A 27,517-nucleotide genomic window follows, 5' to 3' on the forward strand; every position below is an offset into this window, starting at 1 on the left:
AACAATAAAATTCCACATTAAAACATTGTATTTCTAAAAATACCTTAATCCACCCCAAATGCCTGCCTGAACAACCATGATTTTAATGCATGGCAGAAGCTCATTAAAGAGGGGGCATGGCGGAGTTCCCTAGGGAGGGAGTTCCACAGAATGGGGGCCACCACAGAGAAGGCCCTCTCCCTCATCCTCACCAGCCTAGCTGTCCTGGCTAAAGAGCTAGTTCTAAGCTAAACAATCCCAGATGTTGTAAGCTTCTCTCATAAGGGAGATGCTCCAGCCCCTTGATCATTTTAGGAGCCCTTTTCTGCACTTATTGTTGTTGTTGTTGTTCAGTCGTTCAGTCGTGTCCGACTCTTCGTGACCCCATGGACCATAGCACGCCAGGCCTTCCTGTCCTGCGCTCTCTCCCGGAGCGTGCTCAAGTTCATATTCATTGCATCCGTGATGCTATCCAGCCATCTCATCCTCTGCCGTCCCCTTCTCCTTTTGCCTTCAGTCTTTCCCAGCATCAGGGTCTTTTCCAGAGAGTTTTCTCTTCGCATTAGGTGGCCAAAATATTGGAGCTTCAGCTTCATTATCTGTCCTTCCAATGAGCACTCAATGAGCACTCAATGAGCACTCAATGAGCACTCAATGAGCACTCAATGAGCACACTGTGGTGACCAGAACTGTGCACAGAATTCCAAGTGTGGTCGCACCATAGATTTGTAAAGGGACAGTATGATATTGGCAGTTTTATTCTCAATTCCTTTTCTAATTACGTCTAACATGGAGTTTGCCTTTTTTTTTTACAGCGACCACACAATGGGTTGACATCTTCATTGAGCTGTCCACCACACTCCCAAGATCTCTTTCCTGGCTGGTCAATTGTGTCCCAGAAATAGAGATGTGAAGGCCTTCACCTCTCTGGTCTGCATGGTATCACCTCCCTTACTTCAAATCTCTCAGAACTCTCTGTTCTGTGAAGGCTTTGGCAACTCTAGCTGCACTAGATCGGGGGAACCAAGCCTAAGTGTGACTTACTGAAACAATTACATATTCTTTCACAGTCTGCTCCTTCCTCCATCTCTGCTGTGCCAAATTTAGAATATATAGTCCTCAGGTTATCTATCTTCTTTATAAAGCACCATGGACACTGCATAAACAACCATGATTTTGTTGGGTTAAAGCTGGAAATATTAGGGCACTCTGTCATCTTTTAAACCTGTAGAATGCAAATTTAAAAATTCAGCTCGTGATACTCTTACAAGGTATCAGACTACTTTATTAGCCTAATGCCATACAAGACACAGTGTGAAAGATACACTGCTTATAGTAAATTATGTCTATTTAAGTGTATATAATTTGCTTTCAAGCTAAGATGTGGCACTCCAGCTCATTATACATTTCCAAAGAAGCCCCATATACTGAACTGTCCTATACCAAGTGTGAAAAGTCACACTTGAAACAAGCTGAACTGGAGATAACATTTTCAAGTTGCAGTTGCTATCCAAGGCAGCTAGACCTTCAGTATCTGTTTCTAGCAACCTAAAGGCTTTTGGCCAAAAAGCATTTCTGACAGCAATAATGTGCTAACTGAAGTCCCGGCAGCAATGTGGGTCTTAGGTACTACATTGTATCAGCTACACAAAGTGCTCCGGGTTGGTAACTGCTGATGTGAACAACTCTTCCTTCATTACATTTCCTACTGCTGCTGTTTGCTGAAGGAAATGCTCTCCAAAAGCACATTTTACCCAGACATAACCTAGCTACATTTCCTCTTATCAGCTACCTCTAGAAGTAGCACAGTTCAGAGCCCTGACAATAACTTCAATTGGACAAAACACAATACATTCTCATGACCCATGCTTATTTTGAAATGCCCTGTAGTCACATGTAGTTGTATTAATAAGCCTGGAGAAAAAAAAATACAAACAAGACAAGATGTAGTGCTTCTCGCTACAAAGTGATTGTCAATTCAAGTAACATGCAAACAAGTGCCAAAGTTAGACATTAGACAAAGTTAGATGACTTCCACAGTGCAAACCATTGAACCATGCTATAAGTTATTATGTAAACTGTAAGCCAAGCTAACATACTGTTCACCATACATGAGCAGGATGAAGGTTTTTACCCCCTCAGAAGATAGCTGTAGACACTACAATGCTCTACTCACCTACAACCACAAAAGGCAGTGTTAAGAAATAAATATGACACAGGAAGTTTCAAGATACATACAAAGTCTGACTTGATTTGTTCTGTCAAAACTAACGTTTTCCCCTCAGAGGGACAAAGAATGAGCATTCCTTAAGGATCAACTGCTTTTTTAAGCCTCTACAGTTTTATACCAGTTTGCCATGGCTCTTTAGCGGAGTGCATTTAGGCCCAAGTCAAACATAACAGGGCATCTCTTCACGAAAAATTTTTAAACCAGTTTGTTTTTACATTCATCTACAGGCTTACAACACTGTCATGATGTGTGTTAGTACAGTACTTCTACCCTAACAGAAACTCAAAGCAGAGGCATCTCAAAGTTGGATTTAATGCATACTTGAAGAAAAGCAGTCTCTGACATTTGTATACTAAAATATAAATGAAAGCACAAGACACTCAAGTTTTTCAAAATATAGGGTTTCACTACACAATCATTCTGAAGACCTAAACAAAACAAACCTAAAAACAAACAAACAAAGAAGCTGCTATTAACAGATGCAGATTACAGAAGTGTATGTGAATTTTTAAATCCTTAAAATAATCAGACTGAACTGCAGCTTATAATAGCAATAGTTAGGGGTTACAATTTGTGTGCCATCAGCCTTAGCAAGGATAAAGACTGAATGCTTTATTCTTGTCAAAAATGCATCCATAGCAGGCCATAAGCAGGTTACTGACAAAATTCAATGAAGCATATCATCATATTGGAAAGACTCTTAACCAAATGTAAGGGTAGTGAAACATGTAACAATTGGCCAGGCAAGGCAACACATACACACACATGGTTAACATTAACTAACAATACCCTTTAAATGCATTTAATTAAAATTATTATTAGTTATTACATTTCTGTACAGTCCCATAGACGAAGCTCTCTGGGCAGTTTACAAAATGGTCAAGAATCAAGGCTATGCTACTAGACTTGACACATTAACAGTGCCTAAAAGGTTAATGATGTCTCACATAATGTTTTCATCCAGATGAACATGTCCCAGCATGATTTTAAACTAATGACAAATCTTCAATACTGTCTTGTGGAGGTGGTATCTAGAGACACTTGTAGCAGACAACAGAGGTAACTGGCAGGTAACTATCTAATCCATACAGCAGATACATGAAACAATTACACTAGCTTGGTTGTGTGAAACTGTTATTACAGATCAGAGGTGGGCAACTTGTGGTCCTCCAGAAGTTTCATGGTGATGGAAAGAGCTTATCAAGGAGCAAAATATAGGCAGTTATTTGAGAAGACTTGAGTTTACCAAAGCATAGGAGAGAGAAGCTACAGTTCCTATCCTCACCATTGGCTATGCTGGCTAAGGCTGACAGGAGTTGTAGGCCAAAGTTGTCCACCCCTGTATATATCACAGTGCCTTATCACAGTAACCCATCTTCTTTAAATTGAGTCAAGCTCATCACTTGATCCCCACTGACTGCAAGTGCTTATGTGAACTGATTCTAGATTGGCAAACCAGGAGAAGATGAACAGGAAATTTGAGATAGCATTCAAATCTAAAAAGATGAACAGTGGTTTAAAAATTTCTCAATAAAATTGTTACAAAAATCAAATGAAAAACTGCTTTTCCTTAAAGAGGAAATTCTAACAATGAGGTTGAAACAGCATAGCCGCATCCTGCATTAAGGCTTTGTCTAATACTATGCAGAATCCAGGAACCAAACCTCTGGATGCAGGTGACAGGCAAAGTGATCCTGAGAATAATGACTAGGACATCCATTTCATTAGAAATTAATTTAATTCAATGGAGTCATTATGGCCTGATACTGTTTAGCTTCCCTCCCCTATGCTTTGGTAAACCCAAGGCTTATCAAATAACTGCCTATATTTTGCTCCTTGATAAGCACTTCCATCACCATGAAATCAGTCTAGAACAGCTCCAATATGGGAGTAGCTTGCCTGAAGCAACAGCAGTATCAAGTACATTTTGCATTAATTCCCTGTCTGACACAAAGTAATATTAGTGTTACTTCCATTGTAATTACATTGCTTTGCACCTGTATGCTATTACTCCCACACTGCAGGTGAAGGCATACAGAGTCTGTCTTTCTGATACTCTTCCAAGACAGAGAGAGCTTCACTGCAAATCCTATAAACAGCGTTGAAACCAACCTGTATCCAAAAAACAACTGAGTGGGTTGTTGATTGTTGAATTATTATTTTTTTAGATGAACCAGAATCAAGCCTGAATATTCTGAACCTAAAAATTGGAATTGAAGGTTAAACACAAAAAACAGTAGTCAGTTCAAAGTAAGTGGTTCAATAATCAGAAACTCAGGAGTCTGCGGGTGATAAGAACAGGTTTCTCATATTTTATGACCTAATTTTCGAATTCTAGCAACACTTCAAATGGTAAATCGTTTAACTTGAAGTTGCAATGTTATGTCTGGCTAGCTCATAATACGAGCAACTCCAGATAGTATGAAAATTTTAAAAAGTAAGACTCTTGATCAAAGCAAGACTCACAAAAGCATATGCCCCTTCATGGTGTTTTTGTTCTTTTAAATCAGCGAGACTCTCAGTAAAAATGAAACTAATACTATAAGAATTTCCTTGCTGGAGAAGACTAAGGTCCATCAAGTACAATGTTCTATTTCCATCAATGGCTAGCCAGATGCCCCTAAAAGCCAACAAAAGGGATAGCAATCTCCTGTTCTGCTTCCATCATCTGACACTCAGCACTATACCGTCACTAGAAATGGAGGTGCCATTTAACTAAAACAAATGACAATCTTTTAGTGGCACTATGTTGACATTAACCACTTCAAACATTTCATTTACCAGTTAGAAAAGTGGAATATAGGTATTTTCAACGAAACTGAAAGTTTTAAAAGACCCTTTTAAAAGCTATCTAAGCTTGTGGCAGCTATCACCACATCTTGTGGTTCCATAAAATTCATTATGCACTGTATGAATAAATACCTTATTTACCCAGAACCTACTACCAATCCACTTTTAGTCGTCTCCAAGTTCTACTACAGTGAGAAAAAATTTATCTGCTCTCTCCAACCATTCGTAGTTTTATAATCGTATCATGCCCCTCCTCCAGCAGTTTTTTGGCCTTTCCTCACAGGAAGGTACTCCAAGCTCTTAATCATTTAGGATGCAATCTTATGCATGTTTAGACAGAAAAAAATCCACAACTCCTAGCAACCCCCAGCCACAGGGCATTCTGGGAGTTGCAGGACTTTTCTCTCTCTAAAGATGCATAGGATTGCACCCTTTTGCAATTCTGTGATACCCTTATGGAGAAGAGGTAAGCAGAACTTCACACAGTATTTCAACTGTGGCATAGCCACATATCTATATAACAGGATTATACTTATATTCTTCACAGCTGGGAGAGAAAAAAGGTGCCAAAACTGAGATGTGCCAAAATTGTTTTTCTCTTCCTACTATGCTTCAGCCCTGGCTGATTTGACCTTTGTGCATATAAATACCATGCTTAAAAAGAAGTTTCTCTCAAGTTATTTACTAGTGTATTTCTTATAGGAGTTACATGGAGATCCTCCCAACAGACATTAATCTGTATGTTTTTTTTCTGTATAGGAGTGGCTGAAACAGTAAACTGGTTTGGACACTTTAACTGAAGTGTCCAAGCCAGAACTGAACCAGTGTTAAAAAAAATGACTAACAAACCAAAACTTAACCCAATTTTTAATAGGTCAATCTTCTGCCTACTGGTTCCATGGTTCATTTGACAACGGTGCAATGTTTCTAATGCAAGTCCAGGTACAGTTCCTGATCTCCACGTGTGTCATTTCAGAACAAGCCAATGTCAAGAGAAATGATCTGAAGTATAATTTAGTATAGAAAGGAAAGGTTCCTCCTATGCAAGCACCGAGTCACTGCTGACTCCTAGAGGGACGCTGCTTTCGCTGGTGTTTTCATGGTAGACTGTAGCGGGGTGGTTTGCCATTGCCTTCCCCAGTTGTGACTACCTTTCCCCCAGCAAGCTGGATACTCATTTTACCGACCTCGGAAGGATGGAAGGCTGAGTCAACCTGAGCCAGCTACCTGGGACCCAGCTTCCACTGGGATCGAACTCAGGTTGTGGGGAGAGTTTCAGTTGCAATACTGCCACTATCACTCTACTTGGGTCCTAATCATCACAAACTGAGTTCTATGAATGGAACAGGTCTTTCTTGCCTCCATCTTCCTGCTGAAAGGAACAGGGAGATGTCTTCCCTAACAGGGCAAATAGCAGCTTCAAAAGTAGGTGGAAGGAAGTGGTTTTTCCATCAAATGACAGCATAGGATTACACCCTCCCAGTCTAAACCATTGCCACACAGCTGCTTTTTACCAATATTTAGAGATATGCAAGGCCCGATTAAAGGTCTGATCTCTATCATCTCATCTAATTTGCCATCCAGCTTTCATTCAGTTCATGCATAAAAAGTCTCTTCCCAGAAAAACAAATCCTGTTAAGTTCCCAGGTTCAATTAAAAAAGTGTGTTTTTTTAATGTGAAAAAAGCATTTAAATCATTATTGTCTTCTCTCCAAAATAAAGCTAGGCCCAGACACTGCAGATCTGGTGACTGAGTTTGGATGTCACAGGGAACCATGGTTTAAGAAACAAGGGTATATTGCCGAAGCTGGGCATGCAATGGGAGAAGAGAGTAGAAAAAGGCATAGCTCATTCCAATAAATTGTGTTTGGTCAGACAGATATTACAATGTCAGAACCCGGCCCGAAAGTCAGTCTCTCTCTCTCTCTCTCTCTCTCTCTCTCTCACACACACACACGAGTATAAATATTATATCATGTTACAATATGGATATTCTAGTAATCGCTAGCTCTTGGATCCCCAATCCAATGCCTACGCGCATCACAGTGCCCGCAGACACCTCCCTTCTCACCCTCAGGGCTCCCTGTCCCTCCTTGGTTTTTTGGGACTGGCAGGCTGGCACTTCAGCATCATCTTTTTTTCCAAGAACGCCTCTGAGGCCCATGTGGAGCTCATAGTTATTCTTAGAAAATGAGAACAGCAGGTGGCTGCAGGCCAGCACGCTCTTTTGAAGCACACCTAGCCATCTCCCCCAAAACAAAGAATGCCTTTGTTTTTGTTTTGTTTGGTGTAGTGTGTTGCCTGAGGGTTGTTTTTTTTTTTAATATGTGCCCCCTTTGGGGGGAGGGTGCATTCTGTCTAGGGTTTTGTGGGGGTTCACCACGGGGGTTATTTTGGTGTGTATGGTGTGTGTGTGTGTGTCTGTTCTGAGCGCATGTGTTTCTCCACCTTCTGTGAAATTGGTATTTTGCAGTTTTTGGAGAGCAAATTGGTATTTGAGGCTGACTCCACCTCTGCTTGTACTCAGTTCTTTGGCCATGTTTCTTGTCTCTGAGCCTCATTGTTTTACCTTCTATGAAATGGATGTTTGAGTAGAAACCTTTGAGTTTTGGAGCTCAGACCCCACCTCTGCTTTGTAATCTTGGGTAATTTCTTTTCTTTTAGCTTCACTGGTTAGCCTTCTGGGAACTGGGTATTTTTGACAGACCACACCTACTGCAGCAGCCATTCCGTGACTGAGTTAGCCACAGCCCATGGCACCCATTTTGTGACTGCACCAACACTCAAAATTCCAAATGTGCTCACTGGCTCCCGAAGGAGGGGAAGGCCCTTACTAAAATGAACAATAGGAGAGAGTGGACTCTCAGGAAAATATGAAATTTAAACTTAGTCACCAGATAAAAGTCACCATTTCACAAATAAAAACTGTAGTGGGAAATGAAGGTAAATTCACTCACCCCAAATCAGGAAGGTTAAACTTATGGAGGGTTAGAAATGTACAGACATTAAGGGATAATTTATCATGTGAGGTTAGACTGATAGAGATGAAGGGATTGGTAATCAAAAAGAAATGTAAGATTTAGGATGAGGCCTCCCATCTCTTGAGACCTTTGACACCAACAGCTGTTAGATTCCAGGAACAGTTTCTAATTCTGCTTTGAGTTGAGAGGCAAAAAAAAAAGACAAAGTAGGTAGTACAGCTCTCCCAATCAAAAGACAGATATAGTGGAACCAAGCCCCCCCAAAAAGGAATAATTATCTCTAGGTAGTGAGAGGATTGCACCTATACAGTTATGTCCTATAAAGTATGTCTCCTAAGGCTCAAGAATCATTTCTAGATCATTAGAAGTATCACTTCTAATGATCTAGCAAAACTCAGGACTAGTCGAGTATGAGAAAGCATACATTCTTCTCTCTCAGATGTAAGAAAAATGAAAGATCTACATCTAATGTCCATTCTGACACCTGCTCTGACTCTCTTAGAAGTCTGGGTATGAAAACTAAAGATATGATACAAATCAAAATATGACAGGCCGGTAAAGCTCTGCTCTAATTCTCAGAGAATGACAACCAAGCTGTTGCATGAACATAAGAGGCTCATAAAACGACTATGAAATCAAAGTCATGTATGTTACTCCATCCATTACCTCTAACACCCCCAACTATCAAATGCTGAACCTTATTGAGGTCATCCATGTAACAATTTCACTGACCCGGCAGAAATTAAATTGAGACAATCAGTATCTAAACATAGTTCACTGCAAAAATACTGACCTATTGCACAGGGTTGTTTGAAAGCTTATCAAACACTTAACTATAACACTGCATTACTATTAAAGCTAAAAATGGAAGCAAATCTTGTAGAACCTCTAAACTGCTATATTCACACACCATCATGGCAGCCGGTGAAGCACAATGCATAGTTACTACCATTATGTACATCTAAAACATGTAACAGGAAAGAAAACTAGAATAGTTGATTTATACTATCCAGTATGCATTGGTTTCTCTATATATTCTCTTTACCACACAGAGCATTAGCCACACTGCTACCCTGAGAGCTATACCCTGAGAGCTATGCCAACTATGATTCCGGATCCTCTTAAAACATCAGTTCTTTTCACTTATCCCAGAGGAAGGGCTTAACCAGCATTGCAGCTCAGTGAGTCTTCAACAGACACAGCAGCAGACTGACTCATTCCAACCACATGAAGACCAATATAAACACAAATGTATTCCATATTGCAATGTTCCTCAACCTGGTGCGCTCCAGATGTTTTGAACTACAACTCCCAGAATTCCTGACCATTGATCATGCTGGCTGGGGCTGATGGGAGCTGAAGTCCAAAACAACTGGAGTGCACCAGGTATGGGAAAGTTGCCATATTGTATACTACCCAAACACCTTTTCGGACATTTGGGAAAAACCTCCCCATAAAAGACATGTCTATGTTAACATATGTACATTTTGGGTTGGTATGACTTAGACCTACTCTTAATTTCAACCATACCGTGAAAGCGAGCGATTATACTCAGGCCTACAAAACGCAGTATTTAACAGAGATATAATTGCCATAAATTGTAGTTTACATATACATGTATGACTACAGGCTTGATTTGTGTATAATTATTAGATACCGTATTAATCATCCAAAATACATCTCTCATACCTGCTGTGGTTGATAATGGCATAGTCAATGCTGCAATGATCATAATTTGTGTGTGACTACTCCAATACCCCTATACAAGCAGACCCCTAACTCTTATATGACACTGTATGCCCATTCAACCACACACTATCCAGAAGTTGATCTTAACAATAACCCAATTTAAGATGGAATTTTGAGTTTAAATATATTAAATCATACAAATAAAACTGAATCCCTTATCTTCTAATTCTCTCTGCTCCTCCCTCCTTCATCCCTGCCCCCCACATATTCTCTCTCTCTCTCTCTCACACACACACACACACACACACACACGCGCGGGGGGAAAAATGAGGGAAATGTCACTGCTAACGTAAAGCATTATAAATATGGTACAATACATCTTTTTTAATATTACTGAGCAAATAATTAATATTGCTATCAACTGAACAGCATGGAAATGGACTTTCTATTTAATGGAAAAATAAAAAATTTTAATGAAAAATTATGAGGCTTGCTTTTCAAACCTTTGGGACATGTTGTAGTGGATGGTGGCCTTGTCTTCAAGTAAATTATCTCACCCAGCATCCTCACAAGTAAACAGAGTCAAAACAAATCCATTAATTTCACAAGCTTAATCTGGGCAAGTACTGGGGGGGGGGGAATCTGCTGATCTGGACAGAGGGATGCAACTTGTTATTGGACAGGGTCCCACTTCCCCTGAAGAACCAAGTTCGTACCTTGGTGGTTCTTTTGGACTCATCACTGCCTATGAAGCACAAGTGGCAGCAGTAGCAAGCAGTGACTTCTATCGATTGTAGTTGGTACATCAGCTGTGACCCTATGTAGGGAAAGTGGACCTGGCCTCACTGATACATGCCCTTATTACAACTAGAGTGGCCTACTGTAATGAGCTATAATAAGGTACTGCCTTTGAAAACAACTTAAAAACTTCAGCTGGTGCGCATTCCCATTGGGACTAGATGGTAAAATCATATTACACTATTCCCATCATATCACACCAATGCATTAGTTGCCAGTGCATTTCTGGGCCCAATACAAAGTGCTAGTTTTGACCTTTAAAGTCCTAAACAGGTTGGGTCCAAAGTATTTGAAGAATGGCCTACATCTCTATGAACCTATCCATGTTTTAAGATCAGTTTCACAGGCCCTAGTCATTGGCCCTCCACCAAGATTAAAAAGATTGGCAAACATTAGAGATAGGACCTTCTCGGTGGTAGTCCCTATCCTATAGAGTTATTTCCCAATAGATGTATGGCTGGCCCATCTGTGGCTGCTTTAGTTTTTAAAAAATCTAAAAATTTAAGGGCACAATCCTATGGCCGCTAGTCAGTGGCTAGACAGCCATAGGATACATCAGTTCCCAGGAATCAACCATAACCCCCTCCCGCGCTGCCTCATTAGCAGCGCAGAACAGCCCTGCACTCCGTGCTCAGAAGAGGAGTGCGGAGCTGCAAAAACGGGGCATTCCAGGGCAAGGAAATCGGAAATCCAGTATGACACATCCAACATGTTAACCAGGCGCCACTTCCCCCGCTCCGCCTTCCCACGGCTAGACAGCCGAAATTGGGTATATTGGATAAATATATTTTAGAACTCCAGTCTAGTATATTGGATAAATATATTTTAGAACTCCAGCCTAGTCTGGCACACCAGCACATATAAAAACACATATAAAACTACATTTTATGAAGATGCTTGAAACAAATGGCATATACATTTAATACAGACCAAAGTTTATTTTTTGTTTATTCTCAAACAAAGTAGGGCAAACAGATACTTTCTTACTACTCTCATCCCTGGAATTCACATCTGTCTTACATCATATGCAAAGTGAGCTTCGGTATCCCACTAGGGGCAAGACAGCTGCCCAACAAGCTAGTGTAACATAGTGGCTAAAAGATTACAAAACAGAAAGTCCTGGGTCAGATCTTGCTTCTATCAAGTACTCTTTGTCCAGGTTCGGATGATCACAGTGGCTTCTCCCCCTGCTCCTGCATGTCCACTGTTTACATGACTGTGTTGTCCGAACATGGCACAGCAGGAGTGGCTTCATACCCACCCTACAACCCACGACTTGCAGTAGGATTGTAGGGTGGGTACGAAGCCACCCCCAGAATGCTGCACACTGTTTGGATGCAGCACAGGTAATTAAGTAAACGACAGGTGTACACGTGGCACTCATGAGGAAGCCATGATGGCATCTTTTCCCCCGTGATCATCTGAACATCCCCTTTAGGTTGCCTTGACAACCCACTCTCTCAACTTCAGCCTAGGGATAATACTGGCCTCCCTTACAGGGCTACTGTAAAGATTACAAAACCATCTGAAGCACTGAAATGCTAAGTAATCTAACATACTGCACAATTTGACACAGCAGCATTGCAAGTTCTATACTAGAAATGAAATTGTTGGCAATCTCAGATAGGATGGTCCATTCCTGTCTCTACAGCAAAGCAGAAAGGGCAGGGGGTGGGCCTGGGGAAATGGAATATTTTCACCTTCTGTTGTTTCCATAAAGTCATAGTATCTTGCATATATTTCTAGGACAACTTTATCACTATTGTATAATTAAAATACACATTTAAGTTGAATTAGTATCTTAATAGCCTTCAGCAGCCTTGCCCAACCTGGTCCTTCCAGATGTGTTGGACTACAACTGCTATCTGGAGGGATGAGGTTGGACAAGGCTGGCCTACAGGCTTTGCCTGTCATCCAAAAGCAACTGTTCTGCTCTAATGTCTCTAGTAGGGCTTCAGAGACATAGCCTCGAGGCTGCTATTGGCTTAGTTAACAAAGGCAGACCAGCTTTGGGATGAGCAGTAAAGTTCTGAGAGTGACTGGCAAGAGGAGTTTTGAAGGGCTTTAGAATACCAGTGCTAAACAGAGCTTTTTAGTTCCAGAGAATAGCAAGGAGAGACAAGAAGGCCTTCTTAAATGAACAATGCAAAGAAATCGAGGAAAACAACAGAATGGGAAAGACTAGAGATCTCTTCAAGAAAACTGGAGATCTCAAGGGAACGTTTTGTGCAAAGATGGGCATGATAAAGGACAAAGAAGGCAGGGACCTCACAGAAGCAGATGAGATTAAGAAGAGGTGGCAAGAATACACAGAAGAACTATACAGGAAAGATCTTAATGTCCCTGATAGCCATGATAGTGCGGCCACTGAACTTGAGCCGGACATCCTCGAGAGTGAAGTCAAGTGGGCCTTAGGAAGCATTAGTAACAACAAAGCTAGCGGAGATGACAGTCTTCCAGCTGAGCTATTTAAAATCCTAAAAGATGATGCTGTTAAAGTGCTGCATTCAATATGCCAACAAATTTGGAACACTCAACAATGGCCACAAGACTGGAAAAGGTCAGTTTACATTCCAATTCCAAAGAAGGGCAACGCCAAAGAGTGTTCAAACTACCGCACAATTGCGCTCATTTCACATGCCAGCAAGGTGATGCTCAAAATCCTACAAGCTAGGCTTCAGCAGTATGCAAACCGAGAACTACCGGAAGTACAAGCTGGGTTTCGAAGAGGCAGAGGAACTAGAGATCAAATCGCCAACATTCGCTGGGTCATGGAGAAAGCAAGAGAATTCCAGAAAAACGTCTATTTCTGCTTCATTGACTACACTAAAGCCTTTGATTGTGTGGATCACAACAAACTGTGGCAAATTCTTAAAGTGATGGGAGTACCAGACCACCTTACCTGTCTCCTGAGAAACCTGTACGAGGGTCAAGAAGCAACAGTAAGAACCAGACATGGAACAACCGAGTGGTTCAAAATTGGGAAAGGAGTACGACAAGGCTGCATATTGTCACCCTGCTTATTTAACTTATATGCAGAGTACATCATGAGAAACGCCGGGTTGGATGAATCAGAGGTCGGAATTAAGATTGCCGGGAGAATTATCAACAACCTCCGATATGCAGACGATACCACCCTAATGGCAGAAAGCGAAGAGGATCTCAACAGCCTCTTGTTGAGGGTGAAAGAGGAGAGTGCAAAAGCTGGTTTGAAACTCAACATTAAAAAAACCAAGATCATGGCATCTGGCCCCATCACTTCCTGGCACATAGAAGGGGAAGAAATGGAAGCAGTGACAGATTTTACTTTCTTGGGCTCCAAGATCACCGCAGACGGTGACTGTAGCCATGAAATTAAAAGACGCTTGCTCCTTGGGAGGAAAGCTATGGCCAACCTAGACAGCATAGTAAGAAGCAGAGACATCACCTTGCCGGCAAAGGTCAGTCTAATCAAAGCTATGGTTTTCCCAGTAGTAATGTATGGCTGTGAGAGCTGGACTATAAGGAAGGCTGAGCGCCGAAGAATTGATGCTTTCGAACTGTGGTGCTGGAGAAGACTCTTACGAGTCCCCTGGATTGCAAGGAGGTCAAATCAGTCCATCCTAAAGGAAATCAACCCTGACTGCTCATTGGAAGGACAGATACTGAAGCTGAAGCTCCAATATTTTGGCCACCTAATGCGAAGAGAAAACTCTCTGGAAAAGACCCTGATGCTGGGAAAGACTGAAGGCAAAAGGAGAAGGGGACGACAGAGGATGAGATGGCTAGATAGCATCACCGATGCAATGAATATGAACTTGAGCACACTCCGGGAGAAAGCGCAGGACAGGAAGGCCTGGCGTGCTATGGTCCATGGGGTCACGAAGAGTCGGACACGACTGAACGACTGAACAACAACAAATTGCTTTTATGCCACTATATTTCAAAAATAACCTTCAGTTGAGGTTTTCAGAACATTTCAATGGAAATTCACTGGTTACACAGAAAGATACTTCCTATATATGGTGTAAGAAACATTGGTTCAGACTACACAAAGACCTGGTTCACATGTAATGGCAGCAAATCGTGGGTTAACCCACAATTTTCCAAAGCACATGCCACCACTTTGCACATACAACTTCCAATCAGAGTTTGCTCTGTGTTATCCAAACCTGGGCACTATAGGTTAATTGTGCATCAGACGAACTACAGTTAACCTATGATTAACCTATAGTGTCCCAGTTCAGAAGACACAGAGCAACCCCTGTTCAGAGGCTGCATATGCAAAATGGCAGCGATGCTCACCCAGCACACATTGCGGCACATCTTGGGTTAATTAAAGCATGATTTGCCGGTACTTATGAACAGGCCCAAAGGGTTGGCTCCTTGGTGAGTAACAGAAGTCTCCACAGCAATCCAGTACCAAAGTATGTCTCAGCACGATAAGCTAATTACTTCACAGGTGTGCTTTCAGCACATATGAATTAAATATCTATTATGTAGATTGATTCAATGAAAAGGAAGGAGGGACTTAACTGGAGTTTATGGCCTACACCCAATACTTTAGTTACATAAATGAATAATCAATTGCATACTTAACTTCCTCTGACCTACAGGGCTAAATTTAGTACTGAAGGCAAAAGGACTTCTGCCTATTAACCACAGTATTGAGTTTTGAAGGCTGTTAACTAAAGAACGTATTATGAAAAACCAATTGGCAAACCACTGCAGAATTAACATCAAATACTTAAACATTTTAGTTCCTATACCATACGCCTATAGAATAATCATGTCAGATTGGTTTTACTCTACTAATGATGATTTTATATTTAACCATGTGTGTCACATTTAAGAAATGAACTTGTAGCAGTTTTTGGCATCTAATACAACTTGGCAAAGAAGCTTCTGATTCCAAGCAGAGAAAGACGATTCACACACTGGAAACAAAGCATTTTGAAGTAGGGCAACATACTGAACCTACTTACCCCACATCTACATCCCGGTAAGCCAGGATTTTAGAACGATTTCCATTGGAAAGTACCAAAATCCTTTATTTTTCAAATTATTTACACCTTTCCATACAAAGAAGCAATACTGAAACTGGGAATTTCGTACAGGCTTCCTGTATAATAGCAATTACTGTTACATCTAAGAGATATCCACTTGTCTTCATAGCAAGTACTCTTATCAAAGCAAGAGGTACTACATTCACATTATACTAGAAATATTACTTGCTTATATGAATATTCGGGGCACATTCTGAATATTCATATAAGCAAATAATAATGTAGTCCCACAATCTCCTGAAAGTATGATCTTGATTAGCAACTGTAAATTAAGTGTACAGTTGAGCTAGCAGCATAGTATATAAATATAATGCATCTTTCAAGGATTTTATATTATTCGTATTATGCTGTTTATTGCCACTGATACATTTCAATTTGATGTTTATCTTGTTTTTAATTTTTTGTAAGCCACCTTTGTAAGGAGCTATCCTAAATGCAGGGAATAAATATATAAATTAAAATAATAACAAATATGTTCAGACAGATAATTCGATACAGAACTGTATTTTAAAATTCTTTTAAAATTTAATTGTTTATGAAATTGTACTTTAAAAATCCTATGAACTAAAATAATTCAACATCTGTAATAGACTCACTGGCTGGATTCACACGACTGGGGAAGGAAAATAAGCCACTGTAGCTTACTTTCCCACCCTGCATGTGCCGGCCGCCAGCCCCATAATTACCCTCACTGGGCGTGGCCTGTTGTGTTGTCCCAACCCAGGGAAGGTGGGCCGTGGGGGTGGATTACAAGCCACCCTGCAACACTAGAACAATCCATGGGTTCCAGGGTGGTTTGTAAACCCACACACTCACCCCCCACCAGGTCTGACAACACGACAAAATGCACCCAGTGAGAGTAATTATGGTAATTACGCAGCACGCATGGGGTGGGAAAATAAGCTACAGTGGCTTATTTTCTTTCCTCAGTCGTGCAAACTTGGTCAACTTCTCACCTCTCTTTTCCAAAGGCTTTCAAGAAACTTTTATATTTAAGGAGCTGAAAGAGCACAGTACTTGGGAGTTGAGGATATTAAGTACTTTCATTACAAACATTTTTCATACAGCACTTCAGGGAGTTCTCTGCTTTCATCTGTTCTCTCACCAGAAAGCCTGCTGAATCTCACCATAACCAGAAAATGCCTAACTAGATGAGGGAGATTCCATTTAAAAGTGACATAGTAGCAAAAGTTAGTTACAAAACAGGAAAAAAAAGGATATGTCTCTCAATCCCCCTTTTGGTTTTATCCATGAGCAAAAAGGTATGATTAAATTATTAAGATGGGAGCAGTCCTAGGAGAAAAGAGCATATTGTGTTCAAGTAAAATGAAGTAATCTAATGATAACAAGTCCAATCAATCTACCTTAAAAGTTAATTTCATCTAGAACTCAAATTTGACATCACAATCAAATTCTCAGTAAAACTATATTCACCATTAGTTGCTCACAGTCTTCAAGAGCTAGCACATCCTAATACAAATTCAAAGACAGGATGCACATCCAACCCCCACAATCTGTTCTGCACCCCAGACTAGCCTACAGACAATTACACTGTGATCAATGGGCATAATTGCTACTCCAGTGCAGCTGTCAGCCTGCACACTTGATTCCTGCTTCAAAGGGCATTTTTCCTCAATCTAAAAAAAGCTCCAACTCTGATTAAGGCCAAAGCAGAAACACAGCAAGGCCCAGGCAAGTTACCAGTGCAGACAAACTCTAATATCAGATGACAATCAATTTGTTCCTAGAACAAACCTTCAACTGGTGCTATCAGAAGTCTGCTTTGAAGCAATTTCCCTTTAAGCAAGCACTTAAGTGAAACTTAGGTCCTATCTACATTACATGTTTGCCACAGGTTAGTGATGAATTGATGATTTATAGCTAAACAGCTGATTTGCAGCATCTCTACTAACATCAAGAAAACAGCATATGTACAGTTCAAGGTTGAAATTTAATCAAATCTAGAAAAGGAAACCACAGAGAAGTGGCTCTCCCACACTGGAGGCATTCAAGATGAGGCTGGACAGCCATATGTCGGGGATGCTCTGACTTGGATTCCTGCATTGAGCAGGGGGTTGGACTTGATGGTCTTGTAGGCCCCTTCCAACCCTAGTATTCTATGATTCTAACTTTATCTCCTCCTCATTCCACCTGCCCCCACATCATTTTGTCCACTCTGCCTGAGTTTGTTTCAAACACTGACCCTGAAACAAACTAATACAAATTGAGATATCTCTACCCTTAGTTAGCCAGGTTTAAAAATACGTTCTCTGAAAAGCAGCTATTATTATTTACATTACTGAAGCTTAATGTATTTAGAATATCCTTATACTGCTTTTCATACAAAATTTTACAACATATACTGCAGCTAACAACTTAATTAGTGAGCAGGGCAGAGTATATAACTACCTCTCAATGCGTTTGGAAAATCTTGACACTGATTTTTCACTACCCTTCTCCATCTTTCTTTAAATAGAAAGAGTCACTTTACTTCATGTATTTACTACTGAATCTGGTAGATCTAGTGCCACAGTTCTAACACAGCAACTTGTTTCCTAGACTCAGTTTAAACAAACCATTCTTGCAGTCTTTGCTGCAGACTGTGAAGTACAAAAAATTGCTAAGCCACCATTATGTTCAATTTACGGCTGGTGTGACACACTAGGTACCCAACAAGGAGGAACTGCTACTGGCCCAATTACAAAGATGGCTACTAAATTTGTGTAAGTTGTTCACTAAAAGGTACTTGCATTATATTATCTAAACCAGTACACCTACATGCATGCACGCACAGATTTGCTAGCGAGCAGCCAACCTGCGGACTGCTGAACACAATATGATCCTTATCAGGTTCGCATAATCCTTTACTGGTCCATAGAATACATATATACATCACCTTAAGAAATCCTAATTTATGTTTCTGCTTTACTTTAAACATTAATTTGTTTAGATGGACTGATTAAAGCCATTTCACGCTAGACAGGGCAAACCAGGTACACTGGTATTTGCTGTAACAAATAATGTGTTATGGGGAGACTTGCTTCTTCAAGCATGAAGTGGACATAAATTGGGGAGGAACCATAGCCATAATCTTTCAATGTATGTCCATACCATGGAGTTATACATTTTGCCCTACACACATTACCTTTTACTACAGCAAACTATAGCATATCTGTTGTTGTATTACATATGAAAAGGGGGGAACAACCAACATAACCTATGGATTGTTATTAAAGGGCAAACTGTATTAACAACATTTTATTTATTTTCAATTAAACACACTAACATATTAGAAACAATGTACTTAAGCCGGCAATATCATGATCAAACATAGGTTGAGTAGAAAGTGGTAAGATGAGGTTTTTGCATCACTTTAACAGAGATGCAACTACATTCTGAGACTTTCTCAGCTCCAGAGAAGTTATTTTCCATTTTCTTCGCGTGGTACTATCTTATAAGTTGGACTCATCTCTAGTCAATATGAAAGTATTACCTATAGCCTTTTCTTAAAATGTTCTCTTAAAACACTGTAATTTAACAGCAGATCTGAAATGAAGCTCAACAGACCTCTGAACCGAAGCTACAAAAAAACTACACCCAAGTCCTAGTTTGAGAGCTTCCATTTAGCCTTAACAGATGCTATGACAGAACCCAATTATCATCCTTCTGCTGATAGAAGGCTTCCATTAGTGGAACAGAGAGGGAGCAGTGTTCAGCAAAATGAAGTGGAGATTGGGAGATCCTCCAGAGCAGATTTTTGGGATCACAGGGCTGCATGAAGGAGTTGGAATTGCTGAACATTGCCCCAACCTGCTGACAGAAGCCTTCCCTCAGCAAAGGGAAACTAGTCAGATTCTAGTAAATGAAGTTTCCTAAAATAAATGAAGTTTCTTCACTTAAAGTAAATGAAGTTTCCTAAAGTACCTTTACCATACACACAAAAATGCTGCCAAGGTATCATTTAAAAGATAACCAAGATCAGTCATACTCTCCTATGAATGACACATAGGAATAGAGCCCTTCCCTTGGGACTTTCAATTTGGCAGTGCGGGAGTGCCTACCCTAACCCAGAAGGCAAGTTGACACCTTCCTATTACCTGCAGCTCACACCAAGCAACCTCCACTGTGGTCTCAGTGTCCAGGCCCTTGTAGACAGTCTTGAAGGAGCCTCTGCCAATCTCGATGTCAAACTTAAGAAAACGACCATCTGGAGAAAAGGCCACAGCTTTGGTCTCAAGCTCCTCAATATCTTCCTGCTGCTTACTCCGCTCTTCTTGCAGATCCCGGGCAGAAGCAACATTGCTTCCCGCTGTACTGGTAGGAGGCAGCGGGGTGGCCTCTAATCCCTCCTCCTTGGTCAGCAGCGGGGCAACGTCCTTTGCTACTAGCAGCTCTTGACCAGGCTGCCCCTCTGCGGGTGGAGGCAGCGGCGGTGGCTGCTGCAGCAGGAGCGTGGGGGCCTGGCTGGCGGTGACAGAAGTGCACACGGCTTGGAGGACGAACTCGGGAGGCGAGCCCAGCACCGGCGGGATGCTCCCCGGGGCGGCATCAGCAGGGGGAGGCGCTGCGGGCTGCAGCCGCGGAAGCTCCAGAGCAGTCGCGTTAGAGTCGCAGATGACGCTCCGGCGGAAAAAGCGGTGCTCGGTGGCTGCCGCGCCGCGGCTGTCCTTGTCCATGGTGTGGCGGCGGCGGCGATACTCCTCGCTGCGGCCCCCGCCACCTTCCGAGCCCTCAGGGTCTCCGGCGGCGGCGGCAGTAATGGCGGCGGCTACCCCCAGCTTCTCGCCAACGGAGCTGTCCGAGCTGGAGCCGTTCTTGGGCGGCGGCGGCGGCGCCAGGAAGCGGGGAGTTGCCGCCGCCGCCGCCGCCGCCGCCGCGCCGCTCTCCGGAGCGCCCCCCGACATGGTGCCGAGCAAGGGACAGAAAGGCGGCGAGGGCGCGGGAGAAGCAGCAGCAGCAGCCGCGGTTGCCGCTGCAGCAACCGACTCGAGAAGGGTCACTGCTCGGCGGGGAGCTGCTCTTGCTGCTGCGCCGGCGGCGGCAGAGGAGGCTCTCGGAGGCTCCTCGCCGCGAGGAGACAAGGCGGCGGCGGCGGCTGCCGCCGCTGAGGGAGCAGAGCGGGCTGGGCCGTCGGCGGGGTGGCTCCGCGCTCAGCGTCCGCATCCATCCTGCTGCAGCGGGGAGCCAAGCAGCAGGGCCGACATGGAGCAGCAGCGAAGGATGGGAAGGGGCGAGATGGGGAAGGGCCGGGCAAGAGCCGCGGCAGGCCCCGGGCCGGGGCGGGGCGGGGTGGGGCGGGGTGCGAGGCTGGGGCAGGCCCTTCCCGGCCGGGGCCGCGCCCGCGCGCTGCCTCGTCCCGCTCCTTGCCTCCGCCGAGTCAGTCAGAGCCCGCCGCTCGCTCAGGGCCCCGGCGCGCCCTCGACGCCGTGGCCGGTTGCCGCCGCCGTTCCGCTGCCTTCGTGCGTCCCCTCACGCGATGCCGGGGCCGCCGCTCCTCCTCCTCCTCTCTTTCGTCCTCGCCCAGAAGAGAAGGCGGAGGCCACCCCGCACCTCACGCCCCGACAGCGACTGGCCTCAGAGGCGGGGAGAGAAGGGGGGAAGCGATATAAAAGGAACAGCCGCGCCTGCCTCCTCCGCCTCAGGTTCTTCCCGTCCTTCCTCCCCTCCCGCTCCTGAGGGGAGTGGGGGATGGGCCTCTTACTGCCGCCTCTCCCAGCCCGGGGAAACTAGCCGCGCCAAATGGCGACTGCATCCGAAACCAACACTCACTCTCCCTCTCACTCGCAGTGAACGCGAGCGAGCGAGCGAGCGAGCAAGAGAGACAGGCTGAGAGGCCACGCCCCCCTTTTTCCGTCCGCACTCCACCACGCCTGCGTCAACACCGCCTCGCCTTCGCGTCTAGTCTGGGAGATGTAGTTCTAGCCTGCCTCTGAAGCATCGAGCCGCGGCGCAGCCTGCAGGTCCCATGATGCAGTAGGAAAGCGCGTTAGTGAGATTGAATTACATTGTGGGAGTTGTAGTTTTCCTTTTACAGATGACTGGGAAGCTTTGTTTTTTCTTTTGCTCGGTGCCTCACTTCATCCCCTGACAGTGCGTCGTAAGCAGAGGGCTACGTAGGACGGGGAGGTACTATCTGTGGATTAATTCTGAAGAAGTAAAAGTGTTTCCCATCATGCTTAGATCCTCTAGTTTTCACTTCTAGTAGAAGATGTAAACTTTTAAAAGTGAAAAAAATGTGCACCTTCACTTATACACAGCAGGCGTGGATTTTGCAGGATTGTTTGAAAGTTCTTATTTTGCAATCTACGTTGGTTGTAGAAGGATACTGCTTATTAATAAAGCCCCGAAGTAACGCAAACGTTTGTGGTTTTTAGGAACAAAGATCTTTTTAGGCTGCAGTCTTATGCAAACTTACTTGGAAGTAAGCCCCAATGAACATAGTACGACTTACTTCTAAGTAACTTGGCTTTCAATTGCAGGGTACAGAGGGGATCAGAAGCACCCACTTCCTGTTTTAAACTAAGAGTTTATCTATGTCCAAATTGCACGGGGCGGGGGGGACGACGACACTCTGGTTGGTTTAAACTGGGGTTTGTTAAAATAAGCCAGGGTCAAACTGCCTCTCTCATGCTTGCTCACATAGCACTAAACTGTGGTTTGGTATTTTCTTCAAAATAGGCCACTGGGTTGCTTTGATTGGTCGTTGGCTCATGTTAATAGTTATGTGGCTCTTGTTAATTCACTCTGGCGAGTGAAGAAACAACCGCTGACTAAAGCCCATGTAAACCAGCTCCAAGGCAATTTCTTATATCCTGTCCTTAACACAAGACAATGTTCCTAAGCCTCCCACATGTAGTTTATTTCACAGTACATATATGGCTGTGAAACTCCCTGCCAAGGCTTAAGTTTGCCCCCTCTCTGCTGGCAGGTAAAAGACCACTTTATTCAAGCAGGCCTTTGGTGTCTAGGCAGGTCTGTTCAGCTGGATGCTGTTTTTACTGTGTTGTTGAGTTTTTACTCGTTTTTAATTGTGCTTTAATGTATTTACTTGTTGTTTTTCAGTGAATATAAGCTGCCTTGAGTGCCATTTTTTGTAGAAAGGCAGGGTACAAATCAAATAAATAAATAAATAAATAATAGCAAGGAAGCCATCATCTGCAGTTCCATTTTGCATGTCCATATGGTGAAAGAAGCAATTGCACCATCATCATATGTGGCAAGCCACACATGAAACTGATGCAGTATCCTAACGTGATGTCTTAAGTGCCCTTTATAGTTAACAAAATGTGAATGTGTCGATGTACAGTACACTAAACCTATCAGGAGTCAAATATGAATTTGGAGATTTCTTAGCAATCTTCCAACTTAGTATTTGTGTTTCAGTGGTGACATCCCAGTGGAGACATCTCACAGTTCCTACCTTAATACTTTCCACAATAATTTTAAAATATTTTTATTAAAATTTCCACGTAATGACTGAGAGGAAAGGATTGGTTTGGCTGGATATTGCTCATATTGGGTTGGATCCAGACTTAGGATCCGTGGCCTTTTGGCCTCATTGTGTGCAATTTTGTTCTCCGCGTGTGTGTGTGTGAGTGTGTGTGTGTATGCTAACTGACAAAAACACTTCATGCATGTGATGAAGTGAACTTCAGCCCACGAAACCTTATGCCATGGCAAATGTGTTACTCTTTAAGGTACCACAAGACTTTATACAGACTAACACAACCACCCCTCAGGATTATGAAAACAGATTTTGTATCTGCAGGAGATTTAGAATCTGCAGTTGCAGGGGAACTGTGGATCATCTTCATTATTTGTTCAAAAGTCATCTGAACAACTCAGGAAGAAAAGAACTATTGATCCCTGTTCTTGCTGGAATATAGTTTTGGACGCTGCACATAAGATTTGTCTTCTGTTAGAAGATGTTAATGAGAGGTCAGGTAAAGGCGGCTGCTCTGCAAGAGTGAGAGTTAAGTTTCACAAGAATCCTTTGGAAAGCAATGCAGCTGCAGACAATGGGTTGTATGTATCCAATGCTGGTCTAACTTAAGACCCATTCATTTCACTGGGTCTACTCTAAGCAGTACTAATGTTGGGTACAACCTAATTTATTTTAATAAGAACTTTAAAAGGTACCTGATAATGTAGACATTTATTGACAATTCCTTCACTGCATAATTTGGCTCCATACTATTGTACTGAATGGTTAAAATAATCTGTCTAGCTAATATTTAATTGTTGCCATCATAGGTTGATTTCCAGATGTGTATGTTTTGGTGTTGTGCACGCTGAATCTTTCTGAGAACTAAGTCAGTAAGGAGCAATCCTATCTGGATCAACAGTCACCTCTGAGCCCAGGGGCGACCACCTATCCAGTGCAGGGTGGGAGGAGTGGTGAGGAGCGGATCTCCTCACCACTCCTCCCATCCTCCTTTCACAGCTTGACAGCCGATTTCGGCTATCTAGCCGCAGGACCTCGGAGCGCGGGAAGCGGCGGCTGGATGATACATAGGATGTGTCGTACTGGCATTTCCAACCTCCCTGCCCCACCCTGCCCCCGGGTACACTCCATTTTCGTTGCTCCGCGCTGCTCTAACGAGCACAGATTGTGGAGCCGATCCACGCTGCCTACAAGGCAGCGCACTGGGGGAGGGTCAGTTGTCCAAGAACCAACCTCAGAGCACGGGCTCTGAGGTCGGTTCCCGGAAACCGACCTATCCTATGGCCATCTAGCCGCTGACTAGCAGCCATAGGATTGTGCCCTAATACATTCAAATAAATTAAGTTCAGAACATTTAATTCCAAATATCCAGCCTAAGAATCCAGCACAGAAGATTCTGAAATAAGTTGAATGCAAATTTAAAACTGTACTGCTGAAGAAGAATAGCCAGCATTAACATCTATTAGAAACATTGTGAATAGGGGAAACCAAGGATGGTCTAACAGTGTGTACAATGTTTATCTATACCAAGTTCCTTTTTTGGAGTAGTATTTTCTTTTCCTCACAACAACAGTCCAATTAAATCAAGGAAACTGGAGGATTTTCATAAGTAAGAAAAGAAGCCTTTTGCTTGGTATATTCTATAATAAGCCTATTCGAAACCAGCTATTCTTTTAAATATGTGTATTATTTTAGCATTATATAAAGCAGCTATGGAGTGTTCGTTAAATACTTAATTACACTAACATGATTAAGATCAGGAAACTGTGTGCTGCATCTAATGTAATGAGATCTGAAGTCAGCATGCTTCAACAGAATACAAATAACTTTGAGGGTATTGCAAAAGAACTGTATACACAAGGGCCCCCGATGGATTCTTCTTTATATGTCTATTGACTGGAACTTTCTCTCCATGACTGGTGAACTGAATATAAGAGCAGGCAATTAATAAGAAAACAAGTGCTTAAAATTCACCTGCACTCACCACCACCTCTCCTTAGGGCAGTCATAAAGGCAAAGTACCTCATTAGTTTTAAACTGAACAGGGTTATCAATTATAGAAGTGAAAACCCTTTCCCATCATTGCAAATGAAGAATTATCCATAGCTTATAAAACAAAAAAGTACTCCAGTAAAATTTAACTTCTTGTCTATTTTATACATCTAAAATGGTGGCCATTTTCTATGCCGAGGCATATGTAGTGTCTGTGAGGAGTGCTGATGCTGGGCTTAGGTGCTTGAGTTTTAATGCTGTGGAAGAATTGTTAGAGCAGGATACTCCCCTGTTTTGTATTAATTTGTACATGTTTATAACACCATTGATTCCAAAATGCAGACTCCATGGTTTTCAACATCAGTAACTTTTTCCTCCCCCACCCCTTTTTGCTTTGTGTACCATCTTGCCTGATGAAGCGTTCTGGAGGGCTTGAAAGCCTGCACCATATTTTGTAATCTTCGAGTGGCCTAATAAAAGTATTAATGGTGATAGGGAATTTGGAAATGTTCTTTTGGGATTTTTCATTGGGCCAGCATGGCTACCTTTGCATTTTAATAGACTTACAGTATAGCAAAACTGGATTCATCCATTATATCAAGATTTTATCAGAAAGTAACTTTTGTTGTGTAAAGGTTCATATATGTTGTCTTTTATAATTAAATACTGTCTTGTTTTCTAAAGCACTGAATTGTGAACTCTATATCTGTAAAGAACTGTAGCTAATCTACCCCTGTCTCTTCTGCTGAAGCAAGGATCAGCCTTTGTATTCAAACATTCATGTAGCCTGATCCTACAGAGAGTTAAGTGTCCCTAAACCCACTGAAATCAATGGGTTTACCGAACTCCGCAGAGGATTGCAGCCATGCAAGGCAATCCTATACATGTTACTCAGACATAAGTCCCATTGAATTCAGTCAGTGTTACTCTATACTAAGTGTGTTTAGGACTGAATTTTAATAGATTAGCTCATTGCCTATGATCAGTCAACCAGCTTATAGTATACCACCAGCAAAGGATTAAGAGGCATTAGGCTAGAGTTGCCTGCAAGCTCAAAGAAACACTTCTAGTGGTGAGGTTGTGAACCCATCAAAATAATCAGCCAGGTTGATCTGGAGAAGTATCTTCCTAGTTCTGAAAAGGATAACTACTTGGGCCTTAATATTATATTCCTATGCCCACTTACCCCTTCATGGATCACTGCCTTGTTGTGGCGAAGGGGCTTGCGTAACTCAGTGAAGCCATAAGCTATGCCGTGCAGGGCCACCCAAGACGGATAGGTCATGGTGGAGAGTTCAGACAAAATGTGGTCCACTGGAGAAGGAAATGGCAACCCACTCCAGTATTCTTGCCAAGAAAACCCCATGGAATGTATCACAAGGCTAAAAGAGATGACGCCGGAAGATGAGCCCCTCAGGTCTGAAGGTGACCAATATACTACTGGGGAACAGCAGAGGGTATTTTCAAGTAGCGCCAGAAAGAGTGAAGCAGCTGGGCCAAAGCCGAAAGGACACTCAGCTGTGGATGTGTCTGGCGGTGAAAAGAAAATCCGATGCTGTAAAGAACAATATTGTTTAGGAACCTGGAATGTCAGATCAATGAATCAAGGTAAGCTGGAGGTGGTCAAACATGAGATGGCAAGACTGAACATCAACATCTTGGGAATCAGCGAACTAAAATGGACAAGCATGGGCGAATTTAATTCAGGTGACCATCATATCTACTACTGTGGGCAAGAATCCCTGAGAAGAAATGGAGTAGCACTCATAGTCAACAAAAGGGTGGGAAAAGCAGTACTGGGGTACAATCTCAAAAACAATAGAATGATCTCAGTACGAATCCAAGGCAAACCATTCAACATCACAGTAATTCAAATCTATGCCCCAACCACTGAGGCCGAAGAAGCTGAGGTTGATTGGTTCTATGAAAACCTACAACACCTTCTAGAACTAACACCAAAAAAAGATGTCCTCTTCATCATAGGGGATTGGAATGCCAAAGTAGGAAGTCAAGAAATCACCAGGATAACAGGCAAGCATGGCCTTGGTGTACAAAATGATGCAGGACAAAGGCTAATAGAGTTTTGTCAAGAGTAAAAACAAGATCTGGAGCTGACTGTGGCTCAGATCATGAGCTGCTTCTTGCAAAATTTCGGCTTAAATTGAAGAACGTAGGGAAAACCATTAAACCATTCAGGTATGACCTAAATCATATCCCTTATGAATATACAGTGGAGGTGAGGAACAGATTTCAAGGATTAGACCTGATAGACAGAGTGCCTGAGGAACTATGGACAGAGGTCCGTAACATTGTTCAGGAGGCAGCAACTCAATCCATCCCAAGGAAAAAGAAATGCAAGAAAGCCAAGTGGCTGTCTGATGAGGCTTTACAAGTCGCTGAGGAAAGAAGGGAAGCGAAAAGCAAGGGAGAAAGGGGAAGATATATCCAACTGAATGCGGAGTTCCAGAGAATAGCAAGGAGAGACAAGAAGGCCTTCTTAAATGAACAATGCAAAGAAATCGAGGAAAACAATAGAATGGGAAAGACTAGAGATCTTTTCAAGAAAATT

The 27,517-nt window shown here is 42.6% G+C and overlaps 1 protein-coding gene across 3 annotated transcripts in view; it reads right to left on the minus strand.

The window, feature by feature from the left end:
• The window catches only part of WNK1 (WNK lysine deficient protein kinase 1), a 166,821-nt gene extending 145,476 nt beyond the window's left edge, over window positions 1-21,345 (minus strand). For all 3 annotated transcript variants that reach the window (XM_084809331.1, XM_084809330.1, XM_084809333.1), the window contains exon 1: window positions 19,610-21,345. In XM_084809331.1, coding sequence (XP_084665457.1) covers window positions 19,610-20,416 — 807 coding nt within the window. In that variant the 5' untranslated portion in view covers window positions 20,417-21,345. The remainder of the gene's footprint in view (window positions 1-19,609) is intronic.
• Window positions 21,346-27,517: the final 6,172 nt, after the last annotated feature.

The sequence above is a fragment of the Heloderma suspectum genome, chromosome 7 (assembly GCF_057233095.1).
Source record: "Heloderma suspectum isolate Gila_16-S chromosome 7, 16-S_ref, whole genome shotgun sequence".
In the NCBI taxonomy this organism is placed as follows: Eukaryota; Metazoa; Chordata; class Lepidosauria; order Squamata; family Helodermatidae; genus Heloderma; species Heloderma suspectum.